This window comes from Sus scrofa, chromosome 17, assembly GCF_054392235.1.
Source record: "Sus scrofa isolate SSC_HxYL_T2T_F1_AM1 chromosome 17, Sscrofa_HxYL_maternal_Yorkshire_Landrace_v2.0, whole genome shotgun sequence".
Classification (NCBI taxonomy): domain Eukaryota; kingdom Metazoa; phylum Chordata; class Mammalia; order Artiodactyla; family Suidae; genus Sus; species Sus scrofa.
Window position 1 is genome coordinate 42,039,934 of NC_139399.1, and position 25,760 is coordinate 42,065,693.

Consider the following 25,760-nt stretch of genomic DNA (forward strand, 5'->3'; position numbering starts at 1 on the left):
AGAGGTCTAATACTGGAAGCCTGGCCAGCCCCGGGAGGGACGGCTGCTGGGCCCCCTTCTCCTCCAAGGCCCTTCCCACCCAGGGGACAGGGCCAGTCCCCCAGCCTCCCGGGCAGACCAGGCCTCCTGCTGAGATCCAGCCGGCAGTGACCCAGAGCTAGACCCTGTGCAGAGATGCCTTTGACTCCCAAAGCCACCACCCCAGCACAGCTCTGTCCCACTGGGGTCATGACAGTGACGTCTACCCTGCTGGCCTCCCTGCATCCTGCAGCATCCTTGACCAGAGAAGCTCTCAGCATTCCTACCACAGGGCCCTTTTCAATGAGCTCTGCCTCCTTTCTACCTTCCTCCAACCCCATGAAGTGGTCCTGTGCCCACCACAAGTAGTGATGGGAAACAGAGGTGCAAAGGCTGGAAGTGGAAAGCCAGGAGGCAGCTCCCACTAGGATTTAAATGTTTTGTAAAAGCTTCTTTCCTTTCCTGTCATTCTATTTCCCAGCGGCTGCACTACAGAGCCACACGGGTTAGTTTATTTCAAAGCTAATTCTTCCAAGAGGGGAGATGTCCCATCTATTCATTCATTCAACTTAACGAATATCCATGGAGCACCAAGAAATTGCCAGACATCGTTCCAGGTACCCCAAGCTCTGTAGGCAGGCAAAGCCCCTGTCTTCTTGGAGTTCATGGCCCACTGGGTGGACAGTGATGCAAACCACAACACGGACATAGAGACCTACTGGAATTTGTCGGGTATCAATTACCTATCACGCTCCCGACCCTTTACATGGGTTGTGTCAGGAATCCTCCCTACAACCTGGAGATGAGAGCTACGATTATCCCCATTCTAGAGAAGAGGCCCAGAGAGGTAGGGGTACCTGCCCAAGGTCACACAGCCGCAAAGCTGAGAGCTGAGATTCAAACCGAGGCTCATCACATCCAAGGCATCTCTGTCTGGGTTGACTTTTTTCTGTAGTGGACAAAATGCTTTACCCACATGTGAACCACAGGCACCATTTCCAGGAGAGAGACAAGCAGGACGCATTGTTCTTATTGACCTTCTTTTTGATTCTCTAATACCCCAGACACACTCCCACCTCAGGGCCTTTGCACTGGCCCTTCCCTGCTTCTGGAATTCCCTTCCTCCTGACTTTCCCACCGCCGGCTCCTTCACATCCGCTCCCCTCTGATGGCCCCTTCAGGGAGGGTTTCCCTGCCGCTCTGGCTACACTTGCCACTGCCCCCCTCATTACCCCTCTTATTTTCTTCATGGCACTCATCATTTCTGGCATTTACCTGATGTAGTCGGTGGAAGGGCCGTGGAATCAGAAAACTTGCCAATTTTGTTCATTCTTGATTATTTAGAACCTAGTAGAGGGTCTAGCACAAAATAAGTGCTCGAGAAATAATTCCCGAGTTGAATACTTGAATGAAACTGAGAGGTGAGGGATTCGTTTGGGAAATATATTTATTATTATAACACATATTTATATGGGACAGTTTATAGAACCTTGGGTTGGGGGGGTTGGTTTTATATTGAGATATAGTCCACAGACTGTGAAAATCAGCCTTTAAATGTACAGCTCTAGACATTTTGACAAAAGTATGTAGATTCACGCAATCACCAGCATGTAATATAGAACACTGCGACACTCCAAAATTTCCCCTGTGTCCCTTTGCAATAAATCCCCAGCCCCAGGCTCTAGCCACTAGCAACCACTGATTCTGACTTTTCCAGAAAGTCATATAAATGGAATCCTACAGTATATATATACTTTTTTTTTTTTTTTTTTTTTTTGCTTTTTTGCTTTTTAGGACTGCACCTGCGGCATAAGGAAGTTCCCAGTCTAGTGGGTCAAACTGGAGCTGCGGTTGCCTGCCTACAGTATGTACCTTTGAGTCTGGCTTTTTTCGTGCAATGTAATACATCAGAGATGCCTCAGAGATGCCTCTGTGTGGCTGTTTGCATCAGTGATTCACTCCTGAGGAGCCATGGAGGAGGCTAGGGGCCTGATGAGTTTGGGGCCCTGGGCACTTTGCCATCTGGGTAAAGCCTAAGGGTCAGAATAATACTTTTTTTTTTTTAAATTGGCCATGCCCATGGTTGTGAAGTTCATGGGCCAGGGATCAAACCCACACCACAGCAGTGACCCAAGCTGCTGCAGTGACAACGCTGGATACGTAAGCCATAGGAGAACTCCTAGAATAATACTCTTAAACAGATAAAGTATAAGAACTCCCAGTGACTTTGCAGTTATAATTAAAACATTAAAAATGAAATCTCATTGAGAACTATGTCTAGATACTCATGTTGCAACAGAAGAAAGGGTGGGGGAAAAACTGTAATTGTAATGTATACATGTAAGGATAACCTGACCCCCTTGCTGTACAGTGGGAAAATAAAAAAAAAAAAAAAGCTTAAAAATGAAATCTGTGCTGGAAGTTCTCTTGTGGCTCAGTGGGTTAAGGATCCAGCCTTGCTGCAACTGTGGTGCAGGTTACAACTGCAGCACAGGTTCTGTCCCTGGCCCAAGAACTTCCACATGCCACGGGTGCAGCCATAAATAAATAAATAAATAAATAAATAAATAAATAAATAAATAAATAAATAAATAAATCTATGCTACGGTTGTATCATTATCTGGCGGTGGGTTTGAAAATGTCCATAATTCTGAAGTCATGATCAGCATTTTAAGAGACTGTAACATCTGGACTATGATATGAAAATATTGGTGATTTCTGTTGGTAATGAATTTGCATGATCAGCTAAGAGGGCTATGATTTGGGGTCTATGCTCACAACTGAAAGAAATGCCAATTTTTTTTTTTTTTTGTATTTTGTCTTTTGTCTTATTAGGGCAGCACCCATGGCATATGGAGGTTTCCAGGCTAGGGGTCGAAACAGAGCTGTAGCTGCTGTCCTACACCACAGCCACAGCAACACAGGATCTGAGCCACGTCTGCGACCTACACCACAGCCGCAGCAATGCCAGATTCGAGCCACATCCGCAACCTATGCCACAACTCACAGCAACACCAGATCTTTGACCCACTGAGTGAGGTCAGGCATCGAACCCACAACCTCTTGGATCTTAGTCGGGTTCGTTAACTACTGAGCCACAAAGGGAACTCCCGTATTTTTTTCTCTTGAGTGTGGTAAATACACAGCTTTTAGTATATCATCCTTTATGCTGTTTGTGTCTGGGAAGTATACCATAATAATATTACTAACTTTTATAAAAGGTGAGCGTGGAAATGGAACTGAAAATAGAGACAACTTATTCAAGAAGTTTTGATGTTTGAGGGAGCAGAGAAATTGGAGGGGGCTTTGGAGCCAAGGATTTTTTTTTTAGGTGGGAGCACATTTGCGTGGTGCAGGGCACAGTGGAGGTGGGGGAGCTGATGGTACAGGGGAGGAAGGGGTTAACGGGAAAAGGGCTTGATCAGCTCAGATGTGCTCATGTCCCTAGTCCTCAGTCCCCTCTGTGACCTCCACACCACTGGATCTCACACTTGAGAGAACATCCAATTCACCATCCACGTCCGGGCGAATCCTCAGTGTCACCGACACAGAGGGTCTGGGGTGGGCTTATACATTTGCATTTAGAACAAACTCCCTGGTGATGCTGCCTCAAGCACCACACTTTGAGAACCACAGGTATCATCCATACCACGGGCGCCCCCTTCAGGATTTGACATTGCACCACAATGGGCCGGGCCCCTTAGCAAGCAGGGGAGGAAGGCATGGGAGCCAAGAGCTGAGATGGAAGAGGGGAGACCACGAAGGAAGAGACAGCTGGAGCCTGGCCCCCTGGCCAAGGTCACTGCCTCTCCCTGGGAAGCACCACTTTTGGACCTCCTGGAAGACTGAGTGACAGGCGGAGGGAAGGAGCCCAGGCTGGTTGGGGCGTAGAGATTGTGGCAAGAGGCCGCTAAGTGTGCCAAATGGAGAGGGAGTGGAGGAGGGGCACCCGCTCCCGCCTTCAGGCACTGAGCCCTGAGAACACGCTGTTCACCTTTGCAATTTGATCCTGGTCTCATGCCAGACCAGCTTCTCCGGCTCTTGGGAAAGAAAGCAGCCCTGTCAAAAAATGAACATTAGCTTGTCAGATCCCAAAACATCCAAGCTGGGAGAACCCTTGGAGGCCAGCCAGTGCAGCCTCATTTGGCAGATGGAGGGAGCCAGAAAATAGAAAGTCCAACTTGGTGATTGGACCTGCAAATTCATGTACAGGGAAAAATGCATCCCCACCTCCTGCTACTGGCTCAGCCCTAGGAGGCGGGGTGATGGGCATGAACTTGGGGGCTCTGAGCTGACCCTCGCTGCTTTCCTTTTCATCGATTCATTGAACACATATTTTTGAGCACCCTCAGTGTGCTAAGCATTGGGCTAGATATTGAGATAAGCTGGTGAGCAAGACCAAGCCCCTGGCTTCATGGCATTGACATTCCAAGGGTAAATAAAACAGGCTATAAACCAGATAAATATGTAATACAAAGTCAGGGAGTATGGTAGGAAGAGACCTGAAATGACATGAGGGAGTGAGCCATGCAGATGAGATAGAACAGCATGTGCAAAGGCCCGGAGGTAGGGGCACGCTTGCTGTGTGGAAAGGGTATCAGAGGCCGAGTGGAGTGAAGGAGAAAGGACGAGGGGAGGAAATCAGAGTGGTAAGAGGAGGCCAGGTCATGAAAGAAGCTGCAGTCGGGGAGAATGTTGGCTTTTCCTCTGAGTGAGACAGGAACCCTAGGAGGGTTTTGAGCAGGGGAGCAATGTGATTTGACTTACGTCTAATAGGCGTCCTCTGGCTTCTGAGTGGAGGATGGGCAGTGTATGGGACAAAGATGGAGGTGGAGAGGACAAAGAGAAAGCCACTGGAACAGTCTAGGCAAGGGGTAATGGTGGCCCAAGCTGGCAGCAAGGCCTTCCCTGGTTGCTCTATGTCCCTCCATGGGGGCATATGGAAGGGACAAGAGCCTGCCCCCAGCCTCTACCCATGACCCCAGCCCATGGTCTCCCCACAGCTAGAAAGGTACATCCGGATGAACTTGAGGTTGGAGCTGGCTCAGGCCCAGCAGCACATGGTCCAGAACCAGACGGCCACCATGCTGGAACTGGGCACCAGCCTTCTGAACCAGACCACTGCCCAGACCCGCAAGCTGACCGACGTGGAGGCTCAGGTACTAGAGGGTCAGGGGGTGGCACTGGGGGGCGCATGGTTGGCCAGCCTGGCTCATAGTCTCAGTCATCTTGCCTTGACCTCTGTCCCCGGATAAGGTCAGTGCCTCCCCTGGGCCTGCAGCCGCCTTGAGACCCCTTCCTAATGACCCTGTCCCCAGACTGTCTTCCACCAGGCCATGAACCTGGGGTGGGGGGGTACAAGAGGGGGAGGGGAGTAGACCCTGGATTTGGCATTTCTGCCAGTGACTCCAGGGCCCGGGTCCACACTGGGCACTGGAATGACAGGATGCAGAAGCACCTGCCCCCACCCTCAGGGGGTTCACAGTGCTCCAGGGGAAGCTGGATAACAAACAGTGCATCAGCCCTCAGGGGGCCAATGACTCTGAACTTGGGATCTGCAGAGAGGGAGGGAGGGAGGGGACAAGGGTATAAATGAGGGTGAGGGAATGTCTGAAAAGATGCCTGACAAATGGCAGGGGCGTGTGTTTGTTAAACCCAACTAAGTGCCGGGCACTGTTGGGGGCGCCAGCTTCTAGTTTACAGCAGTAAATAAAACAAGCAGGCATCCGTACCCGCCTTGGAGCCGCTTTTCTAATGAGCACCAAGAAAATGAACAGGAGAAATAGTATGTGTGTAAGACGATGGTAGCACTAGGGAGAGGAGAGCTTGGACGAGATGGGTGGGGAGTGTGAGCTGGGAGTGGCGGGAGGGGTGAGTGCAAGTGTAGACAGTAGTGTAGGCCGGGAAGTCACTGCTGGGAGGGTAGGATTGGAGCCAGGCTTACTGGGAGAGCCTGGCAGACAGGGAGAACAGCATGTGCAAAGGCCCAGGGGTGGGACCATGAAGCTCGGGAACATCAAGGAAGCCAATGTGGCTGGAGCGAGCAGGAGGAGAGTGGTGGGCCAGGAGTCAGAGAGGTGATGGGGGCAGATGGAGGCCCCCGCTGTGTGAGGTGGGAGCCACAAGGAGATTCTGAGCAGGGGGACACATTTTAAAAGTCTGCCTAGGAGTACCAAACAGACAAGGGACTGTAGGGGGCAAGGGCAGAAATAAAGAGCCCTGGAGGCGCTGGCACAGGACGCAGGGCGAGAGGTGATGGGGGCTGGGGCCGGAGTGGGGGCCACGGAGGGCAGGGAAGTAGTTTGGAAGGCAGAGCTGATGAGACTTGCCGATGGATTGCATGTGGAGGTCAAGGGTAACTCCTCCTGGGGTCTGAGCAGAATGGAATTGCCCTGTGCAGCGATGGGGAAGACCCAACTGGGGAAGCAGATCTTGAGCTTAGTTCGGGTCTGTAGGCGAGTGAATGAATGAAAGAATGAATGAACAACCATGGGACTTAACTACAAGGAGGGTGGAAATAGGTCAGCAAGTCTCTGGACTGTCGGGGCTGGAGGGCAGGTGTATGGCTGCCAGGCAGGGCCCCTGAAGAGCTTACAGAGCCCCTGTCCCCGCCCCTCCCCTTCTTGCCGGGGCAGGTCCTAAACCAGACATCGCGAATGGAGATCCAGCTGCTGGAGACCTCACTGTCCACCAACAAGCTGGAGAAGCAGCTGCTGCTGCAGGGCCACGAGCTCCACCGGCTGCAGGGCCGCAACAGGTGAGCACTGGCCCCTGGGGCCGGAGCCAGGCTGGGACCCACGTGGGCTTGGGCCCCACGGTGAGCACCGGGACTAGGCTCAGGCCAGGGCCAAGGGTGGAAGCTGGACTCGGGCTAGTGCCTAGGACAGGGGCCGGGGCCAGAGCCAGGGGCCTGGATTGAGACTGGAGTGAGGGGAGCAGGGCTGGAGCTAGACCTGGGGAGAGGCCAGGGCCAGGTAAGGACCGAAACCAGGGTCGGAGATGAGACTAAAGCTGAGCGTGAAGGTGGACACTGGGACTTGGCTGAGGCTGGGGCTGGAGGCCAGGCAGGCACAGGGCCTGGGTGGGGACAGGGGACAGGCATTTTCCTAGGGCTCAGGACATCCTGATTCTTTCTCTGTTGTATCTTTTTCTTTCTGCCTCTCTCTTTCTCTCTTTATTTTTTTTCCTTCTTGCTTTCTTCCTTTGTTTATCATTTCTAACAGCTTTATTGAGCTGCAATTTACACACCACATAAATCGCCCTGTGCATTTTAATTCCATTTACGTATATGTAAATAAATAACTCGGACCTCATCTACCGATTCCCCTTCCCAGAAGCAAGCACAGTGACAAGTTTCCACTCTGCCCTAGCGGACGGACAGTCTCCACATTTACAAGCAACCACACACAGGGGAACACCCTTTAAATTACAAAGAAAGAGAGTCAGGAGGCACAGATAGGCAGAGACAAGGACGCCCCGAAGCTGATTTCATCTCGGTTTCAAGCTGAGTGGAGAAAAAACTGCCAAGGTCAGGCTGCTAGAGAAAGCAAAACCCACACGGGGAAACAGTCACAGGGGCTGTGACCAGGGCAAAATGTTATTGTTGCCACGTGCTGGGTCAAGATAAGGCCATAAGCATCCTCCCGCTCGCTCCCTGTGATCCAGGGGCCACTGAAGAGAGTGTGTGTGCCGCTGTCTTATTCTTACTCTTCACCCCGAGGTGGGGAGGGTGAGAACTGGGACATTGTCACTGGTTCTGAATTGGTACCAGGTACCTCGAAATCAGTGAAGATGTCCTCAACAAGCTCTCGGCCCATGGAGTCAGCTAAAATTCTAGAATCCGAGTGTGCCCCCATTGTCCCTCTTCCAGGGGCATAATTTTGGGTCCCCAGGGAAGTTCCTCCTTCCCTGGACTCATTTTCCTAGTCTGGCAAATGGGATGGCAGAAGGTCTCCCTCCTACCCCTATCTCCCAGGCGCCCACCCACCCACCCACCCACAGCAGAGACAAATATGTATGCACAGTCCCCTTTTCACCCTTTTTAAACCCAAATGGAGCTCGCCACTTCTTGCTTTTTGGTTTCGCTTCTTCAATTAGCCTGGAAAGAGTTCCATAACCGCAAGACCCCCTTGCCCATTCTTTTCCCCTGCAGCATCACGTTTCACTGGGTGGCTGTCCCTGCCTTTCTTTCCCAAGCCCCGATCAATGGGTCCTGAGGTTGTTTAGTCTTTTAAGACGCCAACCAGCGATGCCATGAACAACGTCTCCCTATCTCCCCGCACACGCATGCGAGCAAATCTGTAGGATAAAATGCCACAGGGGCAAGAGCCAAGCCCAAAGCATCTTCCTGCTTTTTAAAAACTCTTCTTTTTATTTTTTAACTCATGACAAAAATGCCTTATGCTAATTATATCACCAGACAATAGAGACTAGTAAAGGCAGAGTCTGTCCCCTCCATCTGCCCCCATCTTGCTCTTCATCCAATCAAACCTGCTCTGCAGAAGTAACAGCACTTAGTGGGTTTTCCTGCACATTCTCTGTAAAGACAGGCGCCTCTGTGTCCTTCCACGTGTCTTTCCAGCCTTTTCCTATAAGCTCTGCAATATCTACATTCACATGAATACCTTTTTCTTTTTTTTTTCTTTTTAAAAATTAAAGTATAGTTGATTTACAGTGTTTTGCCAATTTCTGCTGTACAGCCAAGTGACCCAGTCGTACCTACATAATACATTGCCTTGCTTATATTATCTTCCATCATGGTCTTTTCTGTCTCTTTTAATTTCCCACATGTGGGATTGGACTAGCGGCCCTGATGTGCCAGGGCCCAGGCATCTTTCCGATTCTTCATGGATCCAGAACACTTCCAGGGACACCAGCACAGAACAAACGTAGCCAGTTCTGGCTGTTGGGTATTTAGGCTGCTTTGCGTTTTTTGTTTTTTTGTTTTTGTTTTTTTTAGGGCCGCACATGCAGCATATGGAGGTTCCCAGGGCAGGTGTTGAATGGGGGCTACACCTGCCCACCTGCATCACAGCCACCGCAACCCGCAATCCCAGCTGTTTCTTCCACCAGAGGTGAACCTGCCTCCTCATGGATACTAGCCTATTCGTTACTGCTGAGGCACAACAGGAACTCCCCATTTAGGCTGTTTGGGTTTTCCCAATTACAACCCGTTCCCCTACCAGCATCCTTGCCCCGTGCTCTCTCTCGAGGTTATCTCCTGAGAGTAGACTGCTAGGTCAAAGGACAAGCATATTTGGGAATCTGATAATGGCTACATCCCACTCCACCTTTTTCCTCCCCTGGACCCCAGTCTATTCTACTCCAGGTCTCTCTTTCCTCCCCTCCTCACTCTGTTCTATCTGTGGGCACGGACTTCCGGGCTGTGTCACCCTGGACAGGACGCTCCACCTCTCTGAGCCTCAGGGCAAGTCTGTACCGCGAGTCCCCCGGATCCAGAGGGAGGAAGCGCGCGAGTGTAACTGCACGGTGGGGGCGGCGGGTTCACCCTTGTGCGCCCCCGCCCCGCAGCGCGCTGGAGACGCGGGTGCTGGCCCTGGAGACGCAGCAGCAGGAGGAGCTGGCCAGCCTTCGCGGCGAGAAGGAGCGGTTGCGGCGCCTGCTGGGCCGCCAGAGCGGCGCCCTCGCCGGCCTCGAGCGCAGCCTGCGCGCGGCCAGCAGCAACTCCAGCCTCCTGCAGCGCCAGCAGCGCCAGCTGCTGGAGTCCGTGCAGCGCCTGGTGCGCGTCGTGACCCAGGGCCCTGGTGAGCGATGGGGGCGCCTGGATGCGAGGAGGGCTGGAGGGGGAGGGGACCCCTCGTTCCCTCTCGTCCTGGAAGCCACCGCGGGAAAGACCCCTGATCTGCCCTCCACACACATACCCCCCTAAGAAACAAATAATAAAGAGTAATGATATGGGAGTTCCCTTTGTGGCGTAGGGGAAGCAATCCGACTAGTAATCGTGAGGATGAGGGTTCGATCCCTGGCCTTGCTCAGTGGGTAGGAGGATCTGACATTGCCATGAGCTGTGGTGTAGGTCGCTGGGGCGGCTTGGATCCCGTGGCTGTGGCTGTGGCCTAGGCCGGCAGCTATAGTTCTAATTCGACCCCTAGCCTGGGAACTTCCATACCACATGGGTGTGGCACTAAAAAGCAAATAGAAAGGGGGAAAAAAAAAAAAGTAGTAAAACTAGAGACAACAGTCCTGAAAGGAACCAATCCAGAGACTCTTCTCCCTGAGTCCATGAGGGACCTTGAGCCCCTGCTCCTCTCTTGGCCTCTGTTCAGCCATCTGTTTGATGGAAGTGGTGATAATAAGGACACCACCAGCCCAGACTGACAAGTTAAGGTTCCAGGAGGCTCCCTCTACCCCCACTAGGCTTGATGGCTGGGGGGGGGGGGGGGGCCTCCGCCCCCACCTCAATTTCCCTATCTATAGAGTGGACCCTCCAAGGACTTCTCTCACCCTGACACCCCCGCCCCTAAGCCCAAGAAGGCCAAACAGATGTGGGGAGGTGCCTCTGGCCCAAGCTTCTGAGAAAGGAGGACGATGGCTGGGCCCTAGTCCCCTCTTCTGATGGGACTAACTCCAGGTGACCAAGGCATTCCCAGTTCCAGCTTCAGTCACTCCATCCACAAGCACTTACTGGGCACCCACCATGAGCCAGGCCCAGGGCTGGGTGCTGGGACTACGGCAGTGAACAGCGGAACTGTGGCCTCTGTCTCCACCCAACACCCAACAGTGGGTCTCCAAGGAAAGGAGGAAGGAATGCTTACTCGCTGAGCACCTACTATGTGCCAGATGCCCTGCTAACAGTATTCCTGAAGTTTCCAGACCATGGAAAGCCTAAAAGCCTGGCCGCAGGATAGGAAACTTTAAGCTGAGGGCAGTGAAGAGCCACCGCAGGGTTTTGAACAGAGGGGGACCAAGTTTGAGGAACCCGGGAGGGGAAAATGGCTTGAGGAGAAAGACAAAGAAAGGTTTCCTTCTGCGACTAGGTCACCAGAAGGGGGAGACTGGAAATCCTTTAAGGCTCAAGGAATCAAACAACAGCGATGGGTTCCAGGCTCTATGTCTGGCAGAGATTTGGGGACAAAAGGTGGCACCATGGCTCCACCTAAGTCGGGTAGGCCCCACCAGGGAGGGGTCTCAGGCCTGAGGTAGCCACAGGCAAAGGGGGTGGGCGCCTTCCAAACCAGGAGATTAGGAGTGACGGGAACCCATCCCTGGCTTGTGCAGAGCCTCAGCAGTGCGGCTGCCTAAATTAATCCCGTGTCACGCGGCCTGGGCCTGACCCCTTCCCCACAGGTTCACCGCTGACCCAACCACCAGCTGTGACCCGGTGTGTGCTCCCCAGGCTCACCAGGGAGGTGGTGATGGGCACCTCAGGCACCCTTTGCCCAAACATCTGTCCTCCTGTCCCACTGTGTCCAGGGAAGAGGCCCTAGGAGTCATTTCTCCCTCCTGTCTAGATGGAAAAACTGGAAGAGAATTAGTCGGCAGGTGTAGAACAGAAGATCAGAGGAGTTCCCGTTGTGGAGCAGTGGAAACTAATCCAGCTAGTATCCACAGGGATGCAGGTTCAAATCCTACTTCATTCAGTGGGTCAAGGATCTGGTGTTGCCATGAGCTGTAGTGTAGGTCGCAGATGCAGCTCGGATCCCAAGATGCTGTGGCTGTGGCTCTGATTTGACCCCTAGCCTAGGAACGTCCATATGCTGTGGGTGTGGCCCTAAAAAGAAAAAAAAAAAAATTGAACAGAGACGGGCACAGAAAACGGGCATCCATGAAGGCCAGCGGGAAGCCTGCACCCCTCTCTGCATGGCTTTGTCCTAGGCAGGCGGAGGCGGACAAGGGGTGGAGAACTCGGGGCCTTCTAAATGTTAGAAGGGTGGGGACCCAGGTAGAAAAGACCTCTCCAATGCACAGTGTCCGAAGCAGCATGGAGTGACGAGGTCTCTTTGTCCAGCCTTACAGCCACTCCGTGGCGGTGACCCAAGGGGAGGCGGGTCATAGGAAAGGCACTGGCTCTCCAGTCAGATGGAGCAGGGTTCGAGCTCTGGCTCCCTCGCTGACTAGCACCCGCGCTTTGCACGCATTTAACGTCTTAGAGTCTCAATTTTCCTTCCCTATAATATGGGCCTAATAATGGCACCTGTCTCACAGAGTTCTTGCACAGGATCAAATGAGTTCAAGCACGCAAAGGGGCTGAGCACAGGGCCTAGGGCCAAAAGGAGGTGAAGCTGGTTCAAAGATTCAGGGCTCCAGGCTGGGGCCAGACTATGTTGCATGTCCATACTGGTCCATCCTTGCTCTTATGCTCCCTGAAATATTTTTCCTGGCTCCAAACTGCCCATGGCCGTCACTGGCCAAGAAACACTACAATCCATGGTGGGTATGTCACTTTTGTTGTCATTACTGTTGGTGAGACTATTGTCATTGACTAAGGACAACTGTAGTGGACAGGACCTAGGCAAGAGTGCCTGGAACTCTGAGGCCAGCTCCTAGCTCTGCCCTAGGCCTGTCCCAGCCCACCTCCAGGCCAGCACCCTACCAGGCTTAGCTGGACTCCTGTTCCCCAGGGCCCAGGGTGGCTGACAGGTAAGGCTGTGGAGACCCTGCCCAGGGAAAGTTGGTGCACAGACTCGGGTGGATTGGGGCCTTGGTCCCTTCATTTGTCGTCTGGGAACAGCAGTCTCCTTTTAACAGGGCCCCAGCTCCAGGACTCAGAATCCAAGTTCAAGTATGAGGCCAAAAGACCCCTTGGTAGCTTCCTGGTTCTCCGCTGATGCAGATATGTATCCATCTGGAACTCCAACCCTATCCTCGGATACCCACCTACCCAGAGATAGGATTCTGGTGGAATCATAGCCCAAGCTCTCACTGGATCCCATGAAAAGAGCCAGAGAAGGGATGGGAAACTTCTATTGTTTATTTACCAAGAGTCTTTTTTCAGGCTGGGCCTGGAGGCCCTTGGGGCCCTGGTGGGATTCAGCCATTAAATTAATATTCTCCTGAGGTAAGATGCTTCGGCACTTGAGGCCAGCAGTCAGTCAGCTCCCAGGGCGGGCCTAGTGAGGGGGCCCACCTTCAGGGCTGCAAGGCTCTCTGGCTGAAGGAGTAGGCTGTGGAGGGCACTCTGGCCCATAAGACCTGGGGAGAGGGAAAGCCCTGCCCACCTCCTCCTGCCCCACCAGCTCTGTGCCCTTGAGCACTCTTGGGCCTCAGCTTCCTGGCCTGTCAAATGGACCTCAGTAGAGCTCAAGCCCCAGTTACCTGTCCTAGAAGATTCCAGAAGTTTATCTCTGGCTTCCTTGCTCTGAGTCTCATCCACTTTGGTGGCTGTTCTACACTTTGGCCAGAGCGCTCTTCCTCAGCACAGACTGGACTCCTCAGCCTGGCATTCAAGGCCAAACTCTCAGCTCATCTCTCTTCCTTGACCTCCTCTGTGCCAGCCTCACCCCATTCCTCTCAGGTCCATCAAACGGCCGGAGCGCCCTCTGGCCTCCGCTCTGCCATCAGGGTGTGAGTCATCTCCCGTCCATGGCCTCCGTCAGCTCCCCTCGCCACGTTCCCTGCACCCGCCAGGACTGTTCCCACCGTGGAGCCTGAGCATATGCTGTTCCCTGTGCCTGGGACCCTCGCCCCTTCTCGTGCGGGCGCCTCCTGCTCCTTGTCCAGGTCCCAGCTCACCGTCAGCTCCTCTAGGAAACCTTCCAGGTCCAATACATCTCCCTGTCCCCAGCACCTCCCAGCCCAAAACCTGACACAGAGCAGGCTGGAGTGACCCCTGATGCCTTCCCACTCGCCTTAGCTCACTTCCAGTTGTTTTTACCTTGTCCCACTGCAGCCTCCATGAGGGCAGCTGAGCAGGTGTTCCAAGACTGTGCAGAGATCCAGCGCTTCGGGGCCAATGCCAGCGGCATCTACACCATCCATGTGGCCAACGTGACAGAGCCCAGAAAGGTCAGGGGGCTCCCTGGGGGCCAAGGCCATAAGAGGGTGCCGAGCCAAAGGCTGCTCAGACAACCCTCCAACCCTACCCCCACTTCAGCTTCAGGCCTTGTCCAACATCTGAGATTCTGGAGAAGGTGGGTGTGACCCTACCTTCTGGAGCCCCAACCCATTCAGGTGTCAGATCATGCAGTTAAAGCAGAAGGTCCCAAAGCTGGTGACACATCCTTCTCCAGCATCTTTTCCAAGGATGCCTTATTTTATTTATTTATTTATTTATTTTTAGTCTTTTTGTCTTTTAGGGCCATACCAGCGGCATATGGAGGTTCCCAGGCTAGGGGTCGAATCAGAGCTATAGCCTCTGGCCTACACCACAGCCACAGCAGCGCGGGTTCTGAGCCACATCTGCAACCCACACCACAACTCACGGCAATGCCAGATCCTTAACCCACTGAGTAAGGCCAGGGATCGAACCCGCGTCCTCATGGATGCTAGTCCAGTTCCTTAACCACTGAGCCATGACGGGAACTCTCAGGGATGCCTTTAAGTTGGAATAGCAGGAAACGGTTCTCTGTCGGTTCAGGTAAATGCTAGCTGATATAACCAACAAACCTTTAAGAATTTCAGTTCCACAAAGAACTTAACTTTGGGCTTAACACAAAGAAGTTTATTTCTAATTTACATACAGTCCAGTTGAAGGCAGGTATGGGTGCAAATTGGGGATGGGGGCTGATAGAGGCCCCACCACCTTCAATGAGTGGCTCCCAAGGTTGCCCTGAACTTTGAGGTTCAATTATCATATGGGAGGATGGTCAAGGGAAATTGTGGATGTCAGGATGGGAAATTGGGGGGCCAGGCCCAGAGGTAGAAGAGTTTGGGGAACAACTAGCCAGTTTCCCCACTTTATATTCCCTTGTCAGTTTTCTTTGGACCCTACTGAATCTATCAAGGAGAGCAGCGCAGAGTGTCTTTAACAGTTCTCATACACCTGCTAAACCCCCCTTTTAATAAAAAGAGATCGGGCCTTCAATTTCTAGCCAGAATATTGCAACACTCTTTTGTCTTCATTGTATGTATTTTTACAATTATCTGAATAAAGGTGAGTTTACTAATTTTCCCTTTTAGGGTATTGATGAGATTTCCTTTTAAAACACATTTGATCTGAGTATTTAAGCTTTTAAAAAGACACCATTGGCGTTCCCGTCATGGCTCAGTTGTTAACGAATCCAACTAGGAACCATGAGGTTGCGGGTTCAATCCCTGGCCTTGCTCAGTGGGTTAAAGATCCGGCGTTGCCGTGAGCTGTGGTGTAGGTCACAGATCCCACGTTGCTGTAGCTGTGGTGTAGACTGGCAGCTGTAGCTTTGATTAGACGCCTAGCCTGAGAACCTCCATATGCCACGAGAGCAGCCCTGGAAAAGGCAAAAAGACAAAAAAAAAAAAAAAAAGACACCATTTTATGAATTTTATATGAAGTTAAGTAAATTCAGCTGTAGTGGAAATTCAGAAGGCGTGAATAGCTAAAATTTGGAAACTCTGATAGAGAGGGAAGAGGTGGCCTAGGAAGTAAGAGATCAGGGCTCAAACTTCAGCTTCAATTTTGACCCATTTGCCTTGAGCAAGTCCTTTCCCCTCTCTGGGCCTCAGTTTCCCTTCCTGCCACCTCTGCTACCCTCACAAGAGATGTCACTGTCTTCTCTCCCTGAGTAGGCCTTTATCCTTTCAGAGTCCCTACGCCTGCTGCTCCCTCCACTGGAAATGCCATTTCCGTTCATCTCTATCTGGCAGGTACATCATCCAAGGCCTTGTTCCAGTGCCACCTCCCCCGAGAAGACTTCTGGGGTTGCCCCATGACTCTTTGGGGGAACTCTCCTTATTGCTGCCCAAATATTCATATTCAGTAGTCTTCCAGCCCTATCAGACCTAGCCCTGTCAGTCTGCTAGCTTACTCCAGACCAAGCCAGCTCTGGGGGTTCATTTATCTCTGATTTGTCTCTGATTCATCTAGTACAGGGCCAGGTACCAAGTGTGCCCTCCCAGAACACTGTGATGGAAAAATCGTATGTGAGCAAAAGTTAAACTGAAAGATGTGATTGTGATGGATGGGAAGCTCTTTGAGAGATAGAACTCTTTGTAGCATCCATGTTGGCATCTCCTGTGCCTTGAATGGAGCCTGGCGTGTAGTAAGTGCTCAGAAAACATTTGTCCACTGAAGGTAATAACATTTCCTAAACTCCACTGTGTGCCAAGCGCTTTATACACCTTGGCATTTATGTCTCACAGCAACCTTGCAGTAACAGTGAATGAAAAGTTTCCATTTGCTTGGTTCCTAGTATGTGCCAGGCTCTGTTCTTTAGTGGGTGACTCATTTAATTCTCACAACGATCCCAGTTTTCAGATGAGAAACTGAGGCACAAAGAGGTTAAGGTATTAATATCCTCAATTTGAAAATGAGAGAAGGGGAGTTCCCGTCACGGCTCAGCAGAAACGAATCTGACTAGGAACCATGAGGACACGGGTTCGATCCCTGGTCTCACTCAGCAGGTTTAAGGATCCGGCATTGCCATGAGCTCTGGTGTAGGTCACAGACGCGGCTAGGATCTGGCGGTGCTGTGGCTGCGGTGTAGGCCGGCAGCTACAGCTCCGATTCGACCTCTAGCCTGAGAACCTCCATATGCCACAGGTGCGGCCCTAAAATTTAAAAACAAAAAAGACCAAAAAAAAAAAAAAAATGAGGAAAGGAAGGCTCCAAGACGCCATCACTTGCCCAGCACTTTAGAGAAATGAAGACAAGAATAGGGAGTTTGGACCTGGTTCTTTCTGATGCTCTTGACAGCCTGGCTGGCCCGCCGCTCTGTGAGGTTCTGTCAATCAAGTCACCCTCAGGCTGGACCAGACCTGGCATCTGGCTACCTCCTAGGGCTTCCAGCTTCCCCTCCCCATTTCCCTCCAGGTGTTCTGTGACCTGGAGGCCAACGGAGGTGGGTGGACCCTCATCCAGCGCCGCGAGAATGGCAGCGTGAATTTCCAACGCAACTGGAAGGATTACAAACAGGTAACACTGCTGCCCTGGGGAGAAGCTTTTTAGCCCCGAAATCTGGGGCAGGAAGGGGGCTATGGGCAAGGGTTTTTAAAGGCTACAGGAAAGGAAACAGAAAAAAGTCATCTCTGCTGCCGACCCCTGCCTGCCTTGCTTAAATGAAGGTCTTTGTCTTAGCAATGTAGGAGACACTGCAGGAGAGATTTTTTTTTTTTATGCAAAATTGCTGGCTCAAAGACCCCATGCATTTTACAAGACAAGGAATAGTGTCGGATTGCCTTCCAATTTTTTTAATTAAATTTTGAATAAAGAATTTTTGGCAAGCTGACTCAAAAGCTCTTAAAGTTTTCAAGAACGAAAGGAATAGAAAAAGATACTTGCACAGATACATGACAATACTATTTTTGTGTGTCTGCTTGCTGTTCATTTGATAAATATTAAAAAATAAATACCAAAGGAAGCTATGTGTTCTTAAACCCAAGATTCTTTAATCTCAATTGATTTAAAGAATCATTAAAATGACAACAAGAAATAGGGTGCTCAGAGACAGAAATACACCAAAGAGTGCTGAATAGTAACCATTGGACTGATAGGTAGTGCAGCATGACCAAAATGGGGAGTGGGGCTTTGGCGTGCCTTGTCCTTGGTGCTGAATCATTGTTCCGGCCAGGGGCATTGGTTTCTTGCCACTCTGGGACACTGATGGCAAGAAACCCAACGCTCCTAGCTTTCCACTTCTATGTCACTGAAACTTTGCAGTGGCTGCCATGTCACTGATCAAAGTTTGCTCTACCATTTATGCAGCCAATTTGAGTTTTTATTTTTTAATTGAGATTTAATATGCACTCGGCTAAGTGCACAAATCTTAAGTGTAAGATTCAGTGAATTTCCACATATGCATTCACCCACCTGACCATCATTCAAAGCTAGGTATACAGCACTTCCTGCACCCCAGAAGCCCTCCTCATGTCCCCTCCAGGTCTGTACTCCCCCCAAAGCAGTTGCTATTCTCATGTCTATCACCACAGGTTTTTGCCTGCTCTTGAACTTCATAGAAATGTACTTTCAGTTATTTTTACATTTTAACAAGTTTTTACATTTACAAAGGTCTTAGTCTTTTTGCTCTAGGAGGTAGGGAGCTCCCATCCCCAGGCCTGCCTGGACTATACTTTATCAACTCGGTCATTAAGCAAAGTGGTTTCGGGTAAGTGTCCCCAGAGCCTGGCCCAGCCCATTCTCACAATGGGCGTAACCAGAGGCATAACCCGCATCCTTGGCATGCAGCCCACCCCTCTTCTCCCCTTCCCTAGGGCTTCGGCAACCCAGCCGGGGAGCATTGGCTGGGCAACGAGGTGGTGCACCAGCTCACCAGCAGGGCAGCCTATTCTCTGCGTGTGGAGCTCCAAGATTGGGAAGGCAATGAAGCCTATGCCCAGTATGAGCATTTCCAGCTGGGCAGCGAGGGGCAGCTGTACAGGTGGGCTTGGGGCCCAGGCTGGTGGGTGGGCTGGAGGCCCTGGGCTAGTGGCTACAGCATCTGCACCAGGGGTCAGTCCCTGGGCGTCTCCTGATCCCGCCATCTGTCCCCCATTTGGGCGCACGTCATGGGATCTGGAGGCGGCTGGTTAGCACTCAGCACATCCCGGCCACTGGTGGGGTGGAGAGAATGTCCCTGATGCTGCCCTCCTAAGAGCAGGAAAGGGCCTTCCAAGGTCAGTCACCCCAAGTCGGTCATTTAACAGAGGCCCAGAAGCAGGGTGGTGATCTTCCCAGCCTGTCCTGTGCGGTGGCATGAGGCGGAACAGTCTCGAGGCTAGGAATCGGGGGGTTGGGTTCGTTCTGGCTCTGCTCAAGTTCACTTTGGGAACTTGGGCGAGTCAAGTAGCCTTCTCTGGACCTCTGCTTTTTAACTACAGGATGGGCTTAAAGCATATTTTAGAATCAAGGTCTCCCACCCCTCCCTCAGCCTGGTTCTTGGCTCCATTCAGGAAAAGGAATGAGCATTTTATTGAGCACCTACTATGTTCCAGGCACACAATTCCATTTAATCCTCCCCACCGCCTTCTTAGGTAAGCATTGTTTTAGCGATGTGGAAACTGAGACACAAGGAGTTCCCCTTGTGGTGCAGCGGAAATGAATCCAATAGTATCCATGAGGATGTGGGTTTGATCCCCGGCCTCTCTCAGTAGGTGGGGGATCTGGCATTGCCATGAGCTGTGGTATAAGTTGCAGACGCAGCTCAGATCCCATGTTGCTGTGGCCGTGGCATAGGCTGGCAGCTATAGCTCCAATTCAGTCCCTAGCCTGGGAACTTCCATATGCCACTAGTGCAGCCCTAAAAAGGAAAAAAAAGAAAAAGACAAAGAAACCAAGACACAGAGCTTTTGTCCCCTGCCTAAAGTTACAGGTTAGGCAGGCCCTGGTTTTGAAACTCAAGGATCTTGAACATAAGCTATCCTGGAATCAGGCCAGAACTGAGTAGATGCAAGCTCCAGGGCCACAAAGATACCACACGTCATCTGGTTCTTCATATGATGCTAGACTCCCTTCCACAGCCATAATCATCACCCAGCCACGGCTGGAATGCCTCCACTAATGGGGAGGTCACGTCCTCCCAAATCATCTCTGATGACTCTCTGCCCCCTTGCACTACAAGCCTGATTCCACCTCTGAGGGCTTCTCAGTGCTGTGCCCCTAACCCCTCCCTTCTATGAAATGCCCCAGGGAGCTGGTTCTTACATCCCTCCTATAGAACCGAACCCAATCGGATAATGTCCCTCCTCCAAGTGCAGGGTCCAGAGCTGAATGAAGCATCCCCTGGCCTGGGCTAGGCAGGGCTGAGCTGGATGCCCCCAGCTCCTCCGGCTGAGAACCCACAACACCCTGCTGATTCCTATTTAAGCCACTGTCCTGCGAAGCCAAGGTTAACTCCTGGCTTTATCCCCATCTCCCTGAGTGGCTTTGAGCAAGTCCCTTCACCTTCTTATCCGCAAAATCGGTGCCCTGGGTATACCTCCCTCATTCAAAGTGTTATGAAGCTCTAACGATACTACATGTAGAGCGTCAACGCTGGTACTTAATAAATATTCAGTAAATAATATTGTAATTACTGTCCCTGAGCCAGCCCTTCCCACACTTGGCTGGCCTGCTCCGTGCAAGTTCACTGCTGTTCCCATCCCCAGTGCCTGGGACATGGTAAGAGCATAACAGGAAGCTGGGGGAGCCTCCCTGGTCCTCCCTACACACGTAACAGCTTCATCTCCATGACCCAGATCCTGGGCATCAGCTTCTGTGGCCTAGGTCCAGAATCCGCTATTTTTCTTGGGGAAGAAACATCAAGAAAAGTATCTCATTGCACTACAGAGCACAGCCCTGGAGTTCCCACTGTGGCTCAAAGGGTTAAGAACCTGACATAGTGTCCATTAGGATGCGGGTTCCATCCTTGGCATCGCTCAGTGGGTTAAAGATCCGGTGTTGTCTCGAGCTGTAGCATAGTTTGCAGATACAGCTCCGATCTGGTGTTACTGTGGCTGTGGTATAGGCCAGCAGCTACAGCTCTGATTCAACCCCTAGCCTGGGAACTTCCATATGCCTCAGGTGTGGCTATAAAAAGAAAAAAAAAAAGAAAAAGAACATGGCCCTGGAGCCAGGCTCTATATACAAACCCTGACTCTACTGCTTTTTTGGCTTCATGACCTTAGACAAGTTACTAATCTCTCTGTGCTTCGGTCCTTATCTGTAAAATATAGTTTATATGTCATAATTGAAATAATCTGTGGAAAAACGCCTAGCATAAGTGTTAAATAAATGGTGGCTCAAAAAAAAAAAAAAAAGGCAGGGGGTGGGGAGTAGTTCCCATTGTGACTCAGCAGTAAAAAACCTGACTAGTATCCTGGCCTCGCTCAGTGGGTTGGGGATCCAGCGTTGCTGTGAACTGCAGTGTGGGTTGCAGACATGGCTCAGATCCTGCATTGCTGTGGCTGTGGTGTAGGCCAGCAGCTGCAGTTCCAATTCACTCCCTAGCCTGGGAACTTCCATATGCCACAGGTGTGGCCCTGAAAAGACAAAAATAAAAAATAAAAAACCAATGGTGGATATATACAAACAATATAATTCAAAGACAGGAATATGATATTTCTGCATCTACATATATCTCAATTATTTATATCCATCCATAAACAAGTACATACATGTATATTATATTTGGAACTCTCCTATGTGAATTTGATGCCCTGCCTCTGGCTTTTTATCTGAGCCATGGAGAGCTCCCTGCCCAAGGTTCCAGACTGTTATGCTCAGGGTTCAAGAGGGCCCACATCTATCTGACCCTCCGTGGAGCCCTAAATAATACTAATGGTATATTGCACACGTGCCCTGTGCTGAGCACGAGCTGGCCTTGGGGAAGACTCAAACCTGCGCTTGACCCCTCAAAGCTGCTCACAGTGCAATGTGTCATGCATGTCTGGGGGTGAGTATGTCCACAGGCAGTCCCACAGCCCTAGAAAGACAGGAGCTGCCTGCGGGGAAAGCACAGGGCAAAGAGATGCTTGTGTATCTGGGAGGGCTCCCTGGAGGAGATGATGCCTATGAAGAGTGGGCATGCGCCAGACAAAAGAGAGAGCAGCCTAGGCAGCAGGTATATTCTGGGGGCAGGGGGCGCAGAACGAGAGTTGACATCAAAAAGCCATAGAAACCCCAATCCTGGAGTTCCCATCATAGCGCAGTGGTTAATGAATCCGACTAGGAACCATGAGGTTGCGGGTTCAATCCCTGGCCTCGCTCAGTGGGTTAAGGATCCGGTGTTGCCATGAGCTGTGGTGTAGGGTGTAGGTCGCAAACACGGCTCGGATCCTGCATTGCTATGGATGTGGTGTAGGCCAGTGGCTACAGCTCCGATTAGACCCCTAGCCTGGGAACCTCCGTGAGTCGTGGGAGCGGCCCTTTTAGAAAAGGCAAAGAGACAAAAAAAAAGAAAAAAGAAAAAAAGAAAATCCAATCCTGAGCAAGACTTTCAACGGCTGCTGGGATCATAAGGAAACTCATCCGGGAAAAGCTTGGAGGATCCTGGAAAACGCAGGGGGGCCTGGAAACTGCCAGAGAAGGGCCATGGGGAGAGTGGCAGAAACAGATGCTGGGTCCCCGGGCCCCCACCGTACAGTCAGCTGCCTGGTGAGGTGGGGAGGGTCCCCACAGGGAAACCCAGAGGCGGCCAGGCGCGGGCAGTCAGCAGCTGAGGCAGGGGTCTCGGGGTGGGAGGGGCACCCTCGTCGATCGAACACAATAATGGGGCCCCTCTGGGGCCTGGCTGGGGCGCATGCGTAAGCCTGCGGAGACGTGGCACAGTCAAGGCACTGACACACACTGACACCAGGCATGGGCCTCCCAGAGGTGCCCACACACCCAGACCTGATAATGAGCACAGGTGCACGTACACACAAGGCCACACAGACACACATGCACACATGGTGGAGCTCACCTCACCCCTGGCTACACACACGGGCCTTCAGAGCACAGACTCACACAAGTGCCACAGCTACACCAACAAGCAGACACACACCCAGACCCGTGTGTAAATGTGCCTCAGAGAAGCCCTGCAGATATAAACACATGCACAATCCCAGGCACGAAGACAGATTCCCGACCACACACTCAAAGCCATCGTAGATATTGCCACGTACACTCAAAACACGCCCACGTACACACGCGGGCACAAATACTCATATCCAAATGCTCACCACTATAGACACACACTCACGTCCCTCATGTGTCTCACTCGGGGATGTCCAAGGAGTCGTGCGTTTGTCTGGGGTCCCAGGCTTGAACCATGACTGTGTTTGAAGTGCATCTGAGCAATGGCTCAAGTGAGGTTTCTCAGCCCATGACTTAGGGGTCCCTCAGAGATCACAGACCCCACACGCACACCTCCTTCTGGCTCCTAGCAGGGAGGGGAGGAGAGGCAGAGCCTGAGCTGAGGACTTGGGGCCAGTGGGGCACCAGTGCTGCTGGAGGGACCCCGTGAAACCATCCGGCTTTGTCCAGCACTGATTCCATGCAGCCCCTGACTAAATGCGATGCCAAATGAACTGAGCCCTGAGGGGGGCCCTCGATGGCCACAAGGAGAAGCTGGGACCACATGAGCTGGTGGGCTCACCTGCCTGTCCTCACCCCAGGGAGCTCCCGGCCAGGTGGGCCTCTTGGGGGGTGCTTTGCAACACCAGTCATGCAAGTCCAGGATGGCATAATCAAGGGCACGGTTAAGGCTTTACAGCTGCCCTTAAAGACAGAGTGTATGTTGGGACAGAGCCCGTGGTGGCACAGAGCCCGTGGTGGCACAGAGCCTGTGGTGGGACAGTGTCTGTGGTGGGACAGAGCCCGTGGTGGGACAGAGGTCATGGTGGAAGGCACAGGGACTGAACAAGGCCACACGCCCAGGCCACACATTTCCTCTGGATCCCACTGGGGGCAGCTTCCCTGAGCTGCCCTGGATGCATCCAGTGTCCACCCACCTCTCCCAGTAGGACCTTCTTGATTGCCGAGAAACCAGCTCCCTCCTCAGCTGCCGGTGCAGCACCACACACACACACACACACACACACACCTGCCCCGCTACAAGCCCCCAACACCCTCCAGCCAATCTCAGTGGAAGCCTGTGCCAACCGTGCGCCGTGGGCTGGAACACAGGGACAGGGTGCATACCAACAAGCACTGCCCGTGTTGCGTGCTTCCCGCATGCCAGCGCTGCTCCACACTCACCACACGCGGAGGTTGCCCCATCACCATGACCCAGATGCCATTTTAACAGGTGAAGAAACTGAAGCTGCCCAAGGCCATGCGGCCGGCCGCAGAGCTGAGATTTTAAATCCAGGCATTTTGCCCCCGGACTTCATGGTCACGATCACCACTCAGGCCTGGATGGGCCCGCCAGGGCCTCACCGTCTGACAAAGAAATAAAAACACTCCCCAGCTGGCTGCAGGGGTGGAAGTCACAAGGGCTAGGGTGCCTCGGGGCCCTGATCCATGCAGGCTGGTGTGGTCAAGGAAGGCTTCCTGGAGGAGGTGGGTGGGTGTGAGGAGGTGTGACAGGGCTGGGGGTGCAAGATGGTTGGCCAGGGAGGAGAATGCCGGCAGCTCCCTCATGGAGCCACATGGGGCTGGGATCTGGCTCGCACCCTCATTCATTCTGAGACCTTGGGCAGGCTCCTGTGGCTCTTGGGATCTCGGTTTCCTCTTCTGTAAACTGGGAAAAATTGGGCATTGTGAGGATTAAATGACAATGAGTTAACCCACATAATGCAATTTTTTTTTTTTTTTGTCTTTTTGCCTTTTCTAGGGCCGATCCTGCAGCATATGGAGGTTCCCAGGCTAGGGGTCTAATCGGAGATGTAGCCCCCAGCCTACACCAGAGCCACAGCAATGCCAGATCTGAGCCGCATCTGCAACCTACACTACAGCTCACGGCAATGCCGGATCCTTAACCCAATGAGCGAGGCCAGGGATCGAACCCGCAACTTCATGGTTCCTAGTCAGATTCGTTAACCACTGAGCCACAATGGGAACACCCCACATGATGCACTTTAAACCATGCCTGGCACATGGTAGATGTTCAAAGAAATGTTAGCCTTGGTCCTCGTTATTATTATGATCCTGATCATTCTCACAATCGTCCAAGACTCAGGATCAGCCAGCTGAGGGAGGCCTGGCACACGGTGTGTGCTCTGTCTCTGGAGGCAGCAAGCAGGGAGGGCAGTCCAGGAGGGCAGATGGCCCAGCACCCCAGGCTGGGGCTCCCCCCTACCCCAGGATGACCAGAGGGAAAAGCCCCCTCCTCAACCAGCCCCAACCTGACTCTGGGCCTCTCTCCCATCACCACCTCCGGGTGGCTTCCAGGCTTTCTCTGAACGGGTACAGTGGCTCAGCGGGGCGCCAGAGCAGCCTGGTCCTGCAGGGCACCAACTTCAGCACCCGTGATGCAGACAACGACAACTGTCTCTGCAAGTGCGCCCAAATGTTGTCTGGAGGTGGGTTTAGGCGGGGTGAAGCCCCCCACCCCTGCCACAGGAGGAACACCCCCATGCCCTCCCTGCTTGCGTCCTTGTGCAGCCAGGTGCCATCAGGAAGTGGGCACTGGACAGGGTCTCACCCAGGCATAGGCTGGCCTGGCTGTGCTTCATCCATTCCATCCCGCCCCCACCAGGTCCTTGTCCCCTCCGGGGTCTCAGCTCCTCCTAAAGCAGGCACCACCTGGCATCGTAAGGTGGTACGATGCCTAATCCGCCCCAACCCCAGACCCAACACTCCCCACCCCACCTCCCGCCGCCACTGCCACCCTCCTCCCAGGCCAAGCAGGATCAGAATGAGGGAGGACTCGGGGGTGGCAGTGGGCAGAGGGGCAGCTGCCCACCAACTCTGGCTCAGGCGGTGTTTTTTGCGAGGAGAGGCCTGAGAGAGTGGGAGGTGAGGATGAGTGAGAGACGGACAAACGGGAGGGACGGGGATCCAAGGAGACTTCCGGAGACACAGAGACAGGGACAGACAGAGATGGGAGAGACACCAGGACTGACAGACAGAGTGACAGACACAGGAACAGAGGGTAGGACAGAGGGAAAGATGGAGAGGGAAATGCAGCCCACAGAAAGACAGATGGATGCAGTGTATGAGAGACAGAGGGACCCAGAAAGTCAAGGCAACAGAGCAAAGAGGGAGAGAGACATCAGAGAGAGGCACACGGAGAGGCAGACAGGCTGAGCGG

At 52.4% G+C, this 25,760-nt stretch overlaps 1 protein-coding gene across 5 annotated transcripts in view; it reads left to right on the top strand.

The window, feature by feature from the left end:
• Positions 1-25,760, top strand: part of ANGPT4 (angiopoietin 4) — a 46,153-nt gene that overhangs the window by 18,061 nt on the left and 2,332 nt on the right. The window contains exons 2-8 of one of the 5 annotated variants that reach the window (XR_014832134.1): positions 5,022-5,177; positions 6,654-6,775; positions 9,550-9,782; positions 13,868-14,274; positions 16,637-17,026; positions 18,322-18,488; positions 24,899-25,029. Coding sequence is in view for 2 of the 5 variants with exons in the window: in XM_085003486.1 (XP_084859612.1) it covers positions 5,007-5,177; positions 6,654-6,775; positions 9,550-9,782; positions 13,868-13,983; positions 16,925-17,026; positions 18,322-18,488; positions 24,899-25,029 (1,042 nt within the window). In the remaining 3 variants the exon portion in view is untranslated. Of the gene's footprint in view, positions 1-3,036; positions 5,178-6,653; positions 6,776-9,549; positions 9,783-13,867; positions 14,637-15,185; positions 17,027-18,321; positions 18,489-24,898; positions 25,030-25,760 lie in introns of those variants that run through there. The other 4 variants (XM_085003486.1, XM_013985210.3, XR_014832135.1 and 1 more) reach the window with 4 other exon arrangements.